Source organism: Leptidea sinapis, chromosome 15 (genome assembly GCF_905404315.1).
Source record: "Leptidea sinapis chromosome 15, ilLepSina1.1, whole genome shotgun sequence".
Lineage (NCBI taxonomy): Eukaryota > Metazoa > Arthropoda > Insecta > Lepidoptera > Pieridae > Leptidea > Leptidea sinapis.
The window spans coordinates 14,025,038-14,039,368 of NC_066279.1; the positions used below are offsets into that span (position 1 = coordinate 14,025,038).

The 14,331-nt window shown below is 35.7% G+C and overlaps 2 protein-coding genes across 2 annotated transcripts in view; both read right to left on the reverse strand.

Annotated features, from left to right (window-relative positions):
- The window catches only part of LOC126968316 (zinc finger protein 675-like), a 288,679-nt gene that overhangs the window by 236,401 nt on the left and 37,947 nt on the right, over positions 1-14,331 (reverse strand). The window lies entirely within an intron of this gene.
- The window catches only part of LOC126968295 (chaoptin), a 37,279-nt gene continuing 23,024 nt past the window's right edge, over positions 77-14,331 (reverse strand). The window contains exons 9-19 of the mRNA XM_050813207.1: positions 13,280-13,534; positions 12,678-12,850; positions 12,159-12,362; positions 11,442-11,676; positions 9,394-9,593; positions 8,977-9,061; positions 8,237-8,432; positions 6,849-6,926; positions 4,405-4,599; positions 2,669-2,915; positions 77-2,097 (exon numbers count right to left, since the gene is read on the reverse strand). Coding sequence (XP_050669164.1) covers positions 1,659-2,097; positions 2,669-2,915; positions 4,405-4,599; positions 6,849-6,926; positions 8,237-8,432; positions 8,977-9,061; positions 9,394-9,593; positions 11,442-11,676; positions 12,159-12,362; positions 12,678-12,850; positions 13,280-13,534 — 2,307 coding nt within the window. The 3' untranslated portion in view covers positions 77-1,658. The remainder of the gene's footprint in view (positions 2,098-2,668; positions 2,916-4,404; positions 4,600-6,848; positions 6,927-8,236; positions 8,433-8,976; positions 9,062-9,393; positions 9,594-11,441; positions 11,677-12,158; positions 12,363-12,677; positions 12,851-13,279; positions 13,535-14,331) is intronic.

Consider the following 14,331-nt stretch of genomic DNA (forward strand, 5'->3'; position numbering starts at 1 on the left):
ACGTTTTAAAGATTTTATACAAACTTTATTTCAGTATAATTATTAATATATAAAAAAAATTAGACAAAATTCAAATATTTGAGTAATAAATGTAAAATAAGGACGAAAAATTATCACAGCAAAGTCGAAACTTAATAAATAAATTAAGTCTATATTATTATGTCATGTGACTTTAAATAATTAATAAAAATAAATACAGCAAATGTTTTTATTGGAGACAAAAATAATTCTAATTGAGTATTCTGAACATCGACAACTATAATAATAATTCTATATTTTTTATCTCAAATTTAAATCGTAATTAATATAATAAGTGTCCTGATGTTTGTTTCCAGTGAACTTCAAAACCAATAAACGGATTTGAAAGGGGATTACTTCATGGAATGCAGTTTAGTCCAACTTGAGAGATAGGATAGTATTTATTTTGATTTGGGACCCATAATTATTTCTATTTCCAATATTTGTTATATATGGAAATATTTTCTATGAGAGAATTTATTGACGCACGGTTTGACAGTTCTGCTGTGAAACAATTTCAATGAAACAACAGGGAGCATATTTTACGAAATAATTCTTGATGTTACGAAATATTATTGACAAAATTCATAAAAGACAGTTTATTCATTATGTACAGAACAACGTCTGTCAGGTCAGCTATTATATTATAAAAATGCCGTTCAATGGCTGTTGTGTAGGTAACTGTTATTTTTAGGTAACATTAATCTCACGAGGATCGAAAGGGTCGGAAAGATCACAAGGGGTGCGGTAAGGTATCATGCGTATTTACCCCTCCCCCCCTTTTCGTAGCTAAGAATTGTAAATAAACATCTTACATATTACAGACTGTAAACATATTTAAAGCGAAGTAACATAAAATTTAAAAAAATGAAATTTAATAAAAAAAATACAAATTAAAAGACAATAAAAAATGTGATATTTATACTTAACAATATAAATCTATTAGTAACAGTATAATGGACGGTATATTATCACAGTTAATACTTAGTCAAATTGTGACATAGTTATTCTATAATAATATATTAAGTAAACATTAAGTATATATATATATAACTATATATTAAAAAAAATATATCGTTGGAAGTGAGGCAGTCTTGTACACGATGGACTCCGGAATGGTATTTGTAAAAATTACATTTTAAAAATAGTCATTCAATTTATTGAACATCTTTAAGGGCAGACAGACCATGATCCGGTCCCAGCATCATTAAAGAACACAGAATGATTAAACGAGCAATAATTATTTTATATAATTCGATGTTCATTTCATTTAAATATTTTTCACAAAACGAAATAAAAAGCAATGTCTTAACATTTCCTGTCAAATCATTTTGGGCGCGAAATTTTTAGTGACGTTGGCGGTAAAATTAAAATGGCGGCTCCATTTTGTAATCAACTCGAATATTCATCATATCTAAACATTAGCTTCGCATAAAACTCTTTTGAAAACAAGAACCGCTTAGTATTTATGTTAGAAGTAAAATATGTCTTCTAAAGTAAATATCTTCAAAATAATTCTGCAGCTTCCTCAACCGGCAACAATTGTAATGAAGTTCTAAAACCAAGCGGTGGCGATCACATACCTATCAGGTAACCCACTTTTGCCCATCTGTTCCAAAAAAAAAACATATGTGAATGGATCAGAGATCAATATCTGCCAGCCGTCTAAAACAAACACCAAGAAATATACATAAAGTAATCAATATTGAATCGCTGACTAATCCGAGAACGTTATTTGAGAACCATCTATAAGACTTCTTTTTCGTCAACCTCCTTTTATCGACATTCAACTTCTTCGCCCAAGATTCGAAATTCGAAGGCATCGTCTGACATTGGCTGTCAAACCATTTGCGCGCGAAGCCCGCTGACGTTTTGGCCTGAATGCAAATGTCAAAAGCGCCGCCTTTTTGTAGTGACGTGCGGAGATTTTCGTCGATGTTTATTGTCAGTGAGCGTAGATTGTATGAGACGTCTTTGTTGTAATACAGGGTGTTGTTTTTATCGCGTATGTAAATGTAAAAGTCGGCGATGTCTTCTGTGCTCAGAATGAACCAATTCGCGTATATAGCTGGCTGGGAGCTGAAAAGATTAAAACAAATGAGTGTCTTGACAAAAATGAATATTTTTTGCGAACAAGCGGAGAAGCTGCTCATAACACTGAAAATATTACTGGACAGATTTCAAAACGACCTTTTTTATGACAAGGGATGAGACGAGCAGGATGTTCAGCTGATGGTAAATGATATGCCCTATCCATCACAATACAGTGGCACTCAGGATTCTTGAAAAACACAAAAATTCTGAGCGGGGCACAACAACTGCGCTAGTCACCTTGAGACATAAGAGGTTAGGTATCATTTGCCCAGTAATTTAACTAACTACGGCGCCCTTCAGCCAGAAAACGGCACCGTTGTGGTTCCCACAGTCTAGCCGGCATCCTGTGCAAAAGAGCCTCCCGCTGGTAAATAACACAACATATCATCGACGAATTAAATAAGAAGAAAATAAGTACGTAAAGTAATTTTTTGTGACGTTTAGCCGCCATTTTGTACTCAACGTCAATGTTCATCACTTAGATCATTTATACGTACATGTAGGTACGTGGTATTGTATCATGAGTTGGTATGTGATATAAAAAAGCAGAACTCACTATTGCACATCCCTGAACGCTACATCCGGTTCCGCTGTGAACACAAACTCAGTATTGCCATCTTGCTCACTGTTGTCACACAGCAGTCTCTCTTCATCCACAGACAAGAAATTCTCGTTCTCCAACAGAGGCGGCTCGGCGCAACTGATGTTTTTGTATTTGTCATCACCATCTAGCGTGGATTTTGGCAGTTTGTTCAAATAATGCTTTAAAGGCCGCGTAAGGCAGTCGCACCTTAATTTATTATCTGTAAATAAATATATATTATTATAAAAAAATACTTCTAATGTAGTGTAAAGCATGTTACTCTTATCCACAGCTTATATAATCTACAACTATTAACGTACAATAATCAATCAATAATCTCACAATTACGCTCAGATATTGTCTGAAGTAAAACTCTGCCTACGCGTCTATTTGGCAGAGGTAACGTAGAGTTGTGTTTCGACCGCGCTTTGAATACAACGCCATGCAATGACAGTGTTCAGTGAAAAACTGTCCAAATAACAGCATATCCAAACTTAAAATGGATGGAGTGTGGTATTTCAGGTAATGCCCCTTATAATTAACAAAAACTGTGTAACTAAATTGCCGTTTTTAATCATTGTGCTAAATAATTTTCAAAGTAGTTCTTCATGTTCCTGCCTCGTGTTCGCGTCCGTCTCGCGACTTACTACTTGTATTTTACTTCAAAGTTTTTGTATTTTACTTTACTGTATATTACAATAATTGCTATTGTTAATACATATAAGTGAAAACTGTATTGGTGTAACTGTAAGTTTTCCGAATAAAATAAAATACTTCACACATGCCACTCTTGTCACCGTTGTCACTTTTATCACTGTTATCACTGTTGTCACCATTGTCACTGTTGTCACCGTTACTCGGTGACGTGCTTGGCTCCAAGTACGGCGAAGTACTCGGCGAAGTAGTTCTCGAAGTACTTGTCAATAACAATAACAAATACGAAGAACTCGGCGAAGTACTTCTAAAGTACTTGGCGAAGAACTCGGCGAAGTACTCGGCGAAGTACTTGTACAAGTACTTGTTCAAAAACTTGTTCAAAAACTTATCGAAGTACTTATTACTTCTAATGAGCGTATGCGTTAGACTTTGAGCATAGTAGCAACACAATAAGGTGTTAATTTGAATGAATGTTTTAATGTCATCTATATAAGTTAAGGTAATACGTATATACGAGGTCGCTCGGTCATTTTTCACGACCTTTTAATATGCGATTGGAAGTGTAGTTCTTTTTTTTTATGGAATAGGAGGACAAAAGAGCGTACGGGTCACCTGGTGTTAAGTGATCACCGTCGCCCACACTCTCTTGCAACACCAGAGGAATCACAAGAGCGTTGCCGGCCTTTAAGGAAGGTGTACGCGCTTTTCTTGAAGGTACCCATGTCGTATCGTCCCGGAAACTTGTGTTTATTTATAGTGTGGCTATTGTCAGTCGTGGCTCCATCTATTGGATCAACTTTACAATTAATATCCTGCTCAACCCCACTTATTTTAAATTACAATATAAAGATTTATTTTATTACACAACTATAAGCCATATAAAATTGGCAACAAAAAAACGTCCATCTCAAAAATTGCAATAGTTAAATAGCCAAAAATTTGTCAATGTGTTTTAGTATAGCCACTATCGTAATAAATAATAAATTATAAACAACACAGTTTAATATCTTGTACAATGGTGCAAGTACATTTTACTAACTATTCTAACTTACCATCAAAATATACTTCCAATCCCTCACTTAATATTTTCTTGACCAACTCCGGGTAGAAGCTTGTTAGCAAATTGTGCCTTAAGTCGATGCGCTTAAGTTTATTTTTCTTTAACTTGTCGATCGGTAGCGATTCTAAGGAATTGTTCTGTATGTAAAGATATGTAAGGTTTTCTGGTAAACTAAATTTTGTGTCCGCTGAAACATACAAGAAATATTAAAATAATTAAATCGATTTGGCTGTCATATTAATAAGGACGTTTTTTTCGATGGAATAACAGGACAAACGAGCGTACGGTTCTCCTGTTGTTAAGTGATCACCGCCGCCCACAATCTCTTGCAACACCAGAGGAATCACAGGAGCGTTGCCGGCCTTTAAGGAAGGTGTACGCGCTTTTTTTGAAGGTACCCATGTCGTATCGTCCCTGTAACACCGCACAAGGAAGCTCATTCCACAGCTTTGTAGTAGGTGGAATAAAGCTCCTTGAAAACCGCACTGTGGAGGACCGCCACACATCCAGATGGTGAGGATGATATCCTAACTTGTGGCGTGTCGTCCGAAGGTGGAATTCGGCGGCAGGAATCAGGTTATGGTTCAGGACGATGTTTTTATGCACTTTATCTTCTTCATTTTTATTGAGAATAAGTGTGCATAAAAAAAAATTGTTTTGCGAATAATTGAAGTTCGCGTTGCTATGTATATGGTTTCGTGGGTGCATATTATATCCACCTACGTTTTGAGAAGATATTGCTTACATACGTAACACTTGCACTCCAGTTCCCAAAAAAAAATGGAGACCGTATGACTATTTTTCTTAATTTTATTCTTGCATACATAATATTACAGCATGACCTGTATAGCCTAGCGGTTAGCGATCCTACCTACTAAGCTAGAGGTCCCGGGTTCGAATCCCGGTAGGTGCAAGCATTTATATGACGAATATGGATGTTTGTATCCGAGTCATGGATGTTTAAATGTATTTATGTATGTTTATATGAATTTATGTATGTTTAAGTAAGTATATTGTATTAAATATATCATTGTCTTGTAACCCATAACACAGGCTATATATGCTTAATTTGGGGCAAGATAATTTGTGTGAAAGGTGAGTCAATATTATTATATTATTATTATTATATGTGGATAACTTCTGGGGTTAATTATTATATAAATTTGAATAATGCTGAAATTTTACCTGCCCATTGGAATAATCTTCTTAGATTAGGATGATCACAAAAAAAACTACACAATACAATTGACTTTTTACAAAAAAAAATGTATAGCAAAAGGAACCGGGAAAATAAATAAAATATTTTTTAATTTTCACTTTGTATGATGTGACAACAATGAATCGCATCCATTTTAGGTTACATCAACGAGATACATCTTAAAAAAAATTGGAGTGTCTGTTTGTAATATTGAAATAATCGTTTTTTACTACATGTATTTGAATATATACGGTACATGCACCAAAATGATTTTTTTACAATTTTTGTCTGTCTGTCTGTTTGTTCCAGCTAATCTCTGAAACGGCTGGACCGATTTTGACAGGACTTTTATTGGAAGGTGGCTGTTTTAATAAGGAGTAACTTAGGCTACATTTATTTTATAAAAATTCTTTAATTTTAGAGAAATAAAGTAATGTTGCAATGCCCAAGAAACGGTCCAACTCTAAAAATAATTTATATGGCAAAACAATGTTTGCCGGGTCAGCTAGTCTGTCAATATGAATGATCAATGAGTTATCGACCCCTATGGCCTCACCTATGGCTATGATCTAGCCTCTATGATCTATTCATGAGTACTTACGTTTTATAGTTACCTCAGTTCATCACGGTACATCACCACAATCATATTTCTGTGAGCATATACGTTTCGATAGCAGACATAGAATTGAAATAGCTAATAATCAACTTGAAAATAATAACATATAATACATCTCACGCAAACAATATTTATTTCTCCACTATCCCGGTTCCAAATTAAAAATGTCAATGTTCCAATTTAAGGATATCATTAGATTCAGAAAATTATAGAGAATTAATTAATGCAAACAGATCTTGAGACGCTAACCATTCAGTTTCAAATATTTTGTTGTATGAAACTTCGCCATTGTTATTCGTAACCAAAATTTATTAACGATGCGGGACTAGAACCCGCGCCTTCGGGTTCCGACCGAGCGCTCTTACCAACTGAGCCAACCGTTTGAGTGACGCATGGATCGTAAATTTTGGTATTTGTCGTTCAAATCTCAGGTTGTGTCTTCATATACAGGATCTACCTTACCGTTAATAACCTGCTCAACCTTTTAAGATGTCACACTTTCAAATCGAAACAATTTGTTCTTTTAAAGTGAGTACTAAATTAAATTTGTATAATTAACAATGCACTTTTCAGTGTTACTCCCAAATTATTTCTGAATATGTAATAAACAGTAAATACTTACAGCTTCTCGAGACCAGATCTTTGAGTTGATTACTTGACAGATCCAAAATTTCTAGCGATGTTAAGTTACCAAGCACATCTGCAACAATTTTATTGAATTATATATAGCTGTAGAAGTTTCTATAACAGCACTTCTTTGGAGACTAAAAAAATTAGCTTAGGAGTAAAATAGATAGTTACGTTCACATTAATTATAATATCAATGTATATAGTATAGATGCCTAAATAGTATTAATTTATATATAAACTATTCGTTCCCGCCCACTTCGCTGGGCGAAATTTAAAAGCAAATAAATTAATGAAGGAACGTTGGAATTCGAAATATAAGTAGTCAAATACTATGTTACTCAAGAAGAGTTATTAGTTATTGACCATTCTATCGACTGGTATCATAAAATTAGGGGTGATTTTTTTTACAGTTAAGTCGGTTCGATTCCCAGACGAGGCAAGTTATTTTTAGAAAAACTTTGAATGCAGAATTACTAACTTTTAAAAATAACATAAAGTCTTCTTTCAAAAAAATAGCCTATCTTCGATATTTAAGGTACTTTCCCTTCATGTCCCATAACTTTGGGACACCCTGTATATAGATATTATAAAAGTTTATTTAAGACTAACTGAACCAAACTCTTCAAAAATACATCATTCATTTTTAGTACAAAAAGTTCAGATAGCGCGCAAGTTGAATGCAGTCGGGGCCTGGGGTAAAGAGCGGTAGTATCTCCCCCCGCTACCCGCACCCCTGTTGTAGAAGCTTTAGTGTTGTGCCGTTCTTTATATTTATCGTACGCTTACCGTGTTATAGCGTAAGTTCTAAAGTTGCTCTCCGTGTTATTTTATTGATTTTAATAATAACTGATAAGTCCATCAGGTTCCGTTAAAAAAAAATATAGCCAAGCACGAGAAATAGCGAAAATTGTTTTAGACAAGTGTGTTATATATAGAATATTAATTATACTGTTAAGTTGCGATCCCGTATTATTAATTTTTACTCTAATAATGACTGATCCCCGTCCATTAGGTTGGCAGGGTAACGAGAAAATAATTTGAGATTGAAGCATTAAGTTAAAATGGTAAACTTAAAGTATTGTTTAAATTTATCGACACACTCATGATTATGGTCATCAATTATAATTAGGTCACAGCACTATCGCATTCCTGAACTCTGCATTCAACTCGCGCGCAATCTGTATATTAATTAATAATCATCATCATATCTGATATATACGTCTCAATATTATGAATGGTATTATGGATATAATGGACCGACGATCTGGTCAAGATCGCCGGAATAGGATGGATGATGGCAGCGCAGGACCGATCGCCATGGCGATCTTTGTGGGAATGGTAATAAAACTTTCCTGTAAAAACATCATGTGAAATACTTACTGTTTCTAATATCGTTAATATAATTGCTCGACAGATTCAGCTTTTTGACAGTTTTGGTGCCGTGTGTCAAGTCGAGCGTGACGACGGGTATCTCGTTGTGACTCAGGTCGACTTCCATCAGTCTGTACGGTATCCAGGGGCTCGATGGGAACATTTTCTTGTTTAGGAAACCTATTTTGTTGTGGCTCAGGTTCACCTGTAACGTGTATAGGTCTATTAACTAAAGCTGGAATGTTTAACAATCTGTTATTCGTTTTTTTTGAATAGCATTGTGAATTTTAACTATATATTTTGTGTGTACATCCATACGCACACAGTAAAAGTCATTATTATTATACAGTCAATATTATTTGCTTTTAGCATGGGAGAGTTTTTTGCCATTGTTTATTTTTTGGTCATAATCATCTAGTTTCATTTTGGTAATTTGAACATAACAGTATGCACAAATCAATAACATCTAGGAATATTAAAATATTTAAGTAAACTACGCAAAATAATCATGCCTTTATAGTTTAAAACCTTTCTAGTTTCCCTAAAAAGTTTATATGCGGATTGTTAAGGCAAGGTGTAAGTATAATAGTTTTGTAAATTTTCTTTTTAATTTGAGCTTCAATTTTCTATTATTTCTTGTTATAGCGGCAACACATACACTTCACCCAACAAAAAGCTCCAGTCGAATAGTTTACGAATCTCCCTTTAATTACATATAACTAATATGAACAATTCAAATAAATACATACAGATTCTAGTGAGAGGCAGTCATCCAGCAAACCGTGTGTTTTGTTGTTGATTTTATCTAGACTGTTGTACGAGAGATCGAGTCGCCTGAAACAATAAATTGAATTATATTATTAATAAAACAACAATTAGGGATTGTTTAATTAAGCCGGAAACAGCACTTTTATACTCTCGTCGAATGAATTGGCGCGCTGTGATTGGTAAGTGTTGTGAAGTATTACACCCGGAAGAGATACGTAACAATGGTGAAGAGACCAAATTTGTTTGTTCATTCAACAATGTAAATATTATTTTTGTGTATTTTTTTTCTAATTGTTCCAACACATTTAAGTGGAATCCTTTTTCGAAGGTATTTAAAATATTATGGTGTCAATTGAACACCACATGCGGTCACTCACTCGGAAGCAATGTATAGTCACCTCAAAGCAACCAATCCCTTGAAGGCTTCATTGGGTATTTTTTCAAGCTGGTTTCCTCTCAACGACAGGTCTAACAGCTGCTGCATACCCTCGAACGACCGCTGCTCGATGCTGGACAGCTTGTTGTACGACAAGTCCACCTGGAACGTGGTGGGGAGGTTTCCGAACGCGGCGCGAGTTAGTTCCGTTAGTTGGTTGTGCTAAAATTTTAAAAAGAAATTACTTCAAGGTAAAGCAATGGTATAAAATACACAACGTTTAAGGGTATTTAATTAAATTTATATATTTTTTAAATAGCTCTGCAGAAAATCCAATTGCTCAACTACTAGACTAAACTGAAGTTAGGACTTCAGTTTAGTCTAGGCTTAACTTATAGAGGATAGTGAGAGAGTTCTTCTCTCTCAGAGCTCCATTTGTTTCCGAAACGGAAGAAGTAACTCAATTGACATCAAAACAAATTCCCAAGAAATCAATAAAAAAATATGAGGTTTTTTGGAGCTGCTTGTTTAGGCCTCAGTAAAATAAACACAAAGTGTAGGTTTTTTATTGGAAAATATTATATTTATGATTTTATTAACTCTTAAACACTCAATTTGGCATCATTTTGCTGAAATCTATAAGTACTTATGTAAATGTTATGAGATATCTTAAATGTTAATTAAAAAGACCGAACAAATAGGACAAACTTCACTCCCGTTCCAGTATTCGGCGAGTTAGCATCTCCTGAGGATGCCTCCTATAGAGGCGAAACACGTGTGTTTTTTTAATGAGAATAAGGGACGAGACTCAGCTGACTTAATATTGGTAATTGATATGCCCTGCCCATTACAATGCAGTTCCGCTCAGGATTTTTTATTACTCGACGTTATTATTCGTCACCTTGAGACATAAGATGTCATGTTTGCCCAGTAACTTTATTAGCTACGGCGCCCTTCACACCGAAACAATAATGCTAACACATTACTGCTTCACGACAGAAAAAGGCGCCGTTGTGGTACCAATTATATAGCCGGCATCCTATGCAAAGGAGCATCCCACTGGTGAATGCCCTTAATCGCCTCTTACGACACTCTTGGGCCTGGGACTTCCCTATTCTTTTTATGCCCAAGGGAAGCACAGGGCAATTGGTTGAATGTAAGTTTAAAGTTGCCGATTAGCCTATTAGTTCTCTTCGGTGGAGCCGTGCGGGGTAGGGGTATTCTGCATGTAGACCTTTACAATAGCAATAAAAAACCATTACATTAAGGAATAAATGAGTATTTCCAATAAAAATAATTAGTTTTATTTCTTTGGGATTATGATTCTATAATCATCTTTATCTGTTATTTGTTAAAACAAAACTAAAACATACATGCTTTATTGTAATCATTTGAGATATTCATCCCGAAAGACTAAGAAGAATCCCTTGATCTTGATCGACCTTGAAGTGCGAGATCGCTAACACAAATGCTAAGACAAAATAACTACTGAAATATATTTTACGATAGTTTTTCAAGTAAAGTAAACATATTTCAACATATTCCAAAATAAATAAATAATATAAAACAGACAAAGGAAACGACGCTTCAATGTCCTTAATTTTGAAAGCTATTTCAAGTCGAATTTATATCAACAAAAACTATATATCATACTATAATAATTATTTTACTGCCTCGGAAATATAGTCTAGATGTATAATAAAAATAGTAACTTACTAATTATTGGGTAAAACTTCGAAAGAAAGTAAAAATTCTGCACACTTCACTATCAAATCGGCGGCTGATAAAGATTGAAGACCCTTTTTCCGTTAACTTTTTTATGCCAACATCCCATTGTCTTTGTTCTTAATTGTACAGAATTTAACGGACTTTTATTCTATTATAATTTTAAAGGAAAATAGCACTTCCTAATCACAAAATAAAGCGAGAAATCGTATGAGGTCATGTGGATCGTTAGGCCGTTAGGATATATGTACCGGTGGTGTCATGTTACGTTCTTCGAATTGGTACATATGGATCGGTTGAATTTAGGTATTTTTAAATATAAAATAACAATAAGACTACACCTACCTGTAAATATAGATACTGCAAGCTGGTCAACGTGTTGAGTGCCTCCCACGGCGGTCGAGTCAACCCGTTGTGCGACAGATCCAGCGACTGTAACGTGAGCAGGCTCGAGAACGCGTCACTCGACAACCCGTCCGCCAACAAGTTGTGCGACAAGTTGAGTCGTAGCAACGCGTTCATAGAGGGCCATGTGCTAGTCCGAATCTCGCTCAGGTTGTTATACGCGAAGTTCAGTTCGCTGCAATATTTGACAATAAGTTTAGATCTCAGAACATTGAGTATATATACCCTGCATTCACTGTTATAAATACCTATTTTCCTGCTATATACATATATTAATACAAAATAATACATAATAGCTTTTATAATAAAGCCCCAGCCACTGTTCAGACATTATCTATTATTTTACTTAACAGTCTATTTTCTTATACATGCAAAAATTGAGGTTGAGCAGCTTATCAACTGTAAAGTAGATCCTGTACATGGAGCCACAACCTGAGAGTTGAACAAGACATACAAAGATTTACGAACGATACATCACTCGAACGGTTGGCTCAATGAAAGAGCGCTCGGACGAAACCTGAGAGGTCGCGGGTTCGAGTCCCGCATCGTTCATAAATTTTGGTTAAAATTTTTATTTGTAAGCCCAGAAGTGAGAATTAATTATATATTGTTACACCATTTTGTAGTAAAATATTTTGATTTGATTTGAACGCTTACCCCAAACTGATGGGTATTTGAAATATCTTGTCCAGATAATTATGGCTGATATCCAGTAGCCGACAACTCGCCAACTTGGCGAGACTTCCTCGCGACACGTCGACCAACAAGTTGTACGACAAATCCAGCTCCAGTACTGTAGGTATCGTGCCGAATGTCGACGGCTTGATATGCTCCAACGAGTTGTGGCTGAGGTTTAAATATCTGAAAATTCAATTCAATTCAAAATATTTTTTTTTCTCACACAATGAGGATGATACACGGTTTATTTATATCGATATTTACACATGGTTTTAATTGTGAGAGACCAGAGTTGAAATAGGTAATGAATACCTTTGCTACAAGTCACCGGGCCCCCAAGGCACATGGTTATAATGATGGAAATGATATACAAAAATAATATAATAATGAAACTGAAATGAATAAAGAAAACTTAATTAGATAAAGAAAGTACCTAAGTGGCGTGAATCTTGGTATATTTGTTCATCATTCACAAGAGTAAAAAAAAACCTAATTCACCTTATTGAGAATAAGTTCTGGAACACCGCGTTGTATATGTCAGAGAGATTGTTGTATGACACGTCCACTGTATGAAGCTCATACAGCTTGGGGAACACCGCGCGAGGGATGATCGCGATCTGGTTGTGAGACGCGTTCAACACACGGATTCCTGTCATGTTGTGGAGAGGAACCTGGAGACAGACAAGAAAAACTTTAAAATCTTCAGTTTCACCCATAGCAACATATTATGGAATATTGCTGTCGTCTCATCTTATATGAATGTAAGGGACGAGTCGAGCAGGACGTTCAGCTGATGGTAATTGATAAGCCCTACCCATTACAATGCAGTGCCGCTCAGGATTCTTGAAAAACCCAAAAATTCTGAGCGGCACTACAATTGCGCTCGTCACCTTGAGACATAAGATGTTAAGTCTCATATGCCCAGTAATTTCACTAGCTACGGCACCCTTCAGACCGAAACACAATAATGCTTGCACATAACTGCTTCACGGCAGAAATAGGCACCGTTGTGGTACCCATAACCAGCCGGCATCCTGTGCAAAGGAGTCTCCCACTGGTAAAGGATGTTTTACAAGGAATAACTTCAAAACTTATCTCACCTGCCCCAAATCCGTAAACTCGTTGTAAGACAATTGTAGTTCAGATGCGTATGTATTCTCATCGAAGGCGTTCTTACTGATCTCTGTCAGCCTGTTGTGACTCAAGTCCAACAGGGTCATGTTGTTGCAGTTCTGGAAGGCGTTGGGTTCGATGCTCGAGAGCTCGTTGTGGCTTATGTTCACGGTGGCCAAGTACAGGTCGGTGAATGCTTGTTTCTCTATGAGTGTTATTTTGTTTTCAGCTAAATTGATTAACTGCAACAAAAAGAGGGTTATTTATGGTATTTTCTATGATTAACCCGAATGTTACACATTACTAGTCTATACGTTGTTCTTAGATTACTATTATAATTTTTTTTTTATGAGAGGGGACAAACGGGCAAGGGGCTCACGGGATGGGGAGAGGTGAGGCAACCGCCCATGGACATCCGCAACAACAGGTGTGTCAAGAAATGCGTTGCCGGCCTTTAAGGTGGGAGTATGCTTTTTTCTTGAAGGTCCCTAAGTCGTATCTGTTCGAGAAGACCGCTGCCGGTAGTTGATTCCACAAAGTGGCTGTGCGAGGAAAGAAATTTCGAACAAAACGCGCGGTTGTGGAATGCCAGACGTCTACGTGATGCGGATGGTACTTTGCACGTAATGTCCGGTGGTGGAACATTTATACGTTTAGATAGTCTCTTCCTGTTAGTCAACCGATAAAAACAGGTCAGGAATATTAGTTTAGTGTGCATGACACGCTACGTGTTTTTTTTTATTTAAGTTAACTTATAAAATTACATAGAATTTATACTCCAACAACAAAGTATTCACATTAGCTAGGCAAACATGACTTTGCGTTCTTTTCATGGCCCCACCGTCAGTTCGGAAACGATGCGTAGTATTTTTATTACTGAAAATGACTGACTTTTATGAATAACTTAGTTAAAAAAGCAGTTTAAAATATGTATGCCAAAAACAGAATTAATTATCCACTCCGATATTTATATTTTGTTTAATATATGGTTAGATTTGTTATGATTTCGCATTTTTATGCGGCTGTTAAACTAATGTCT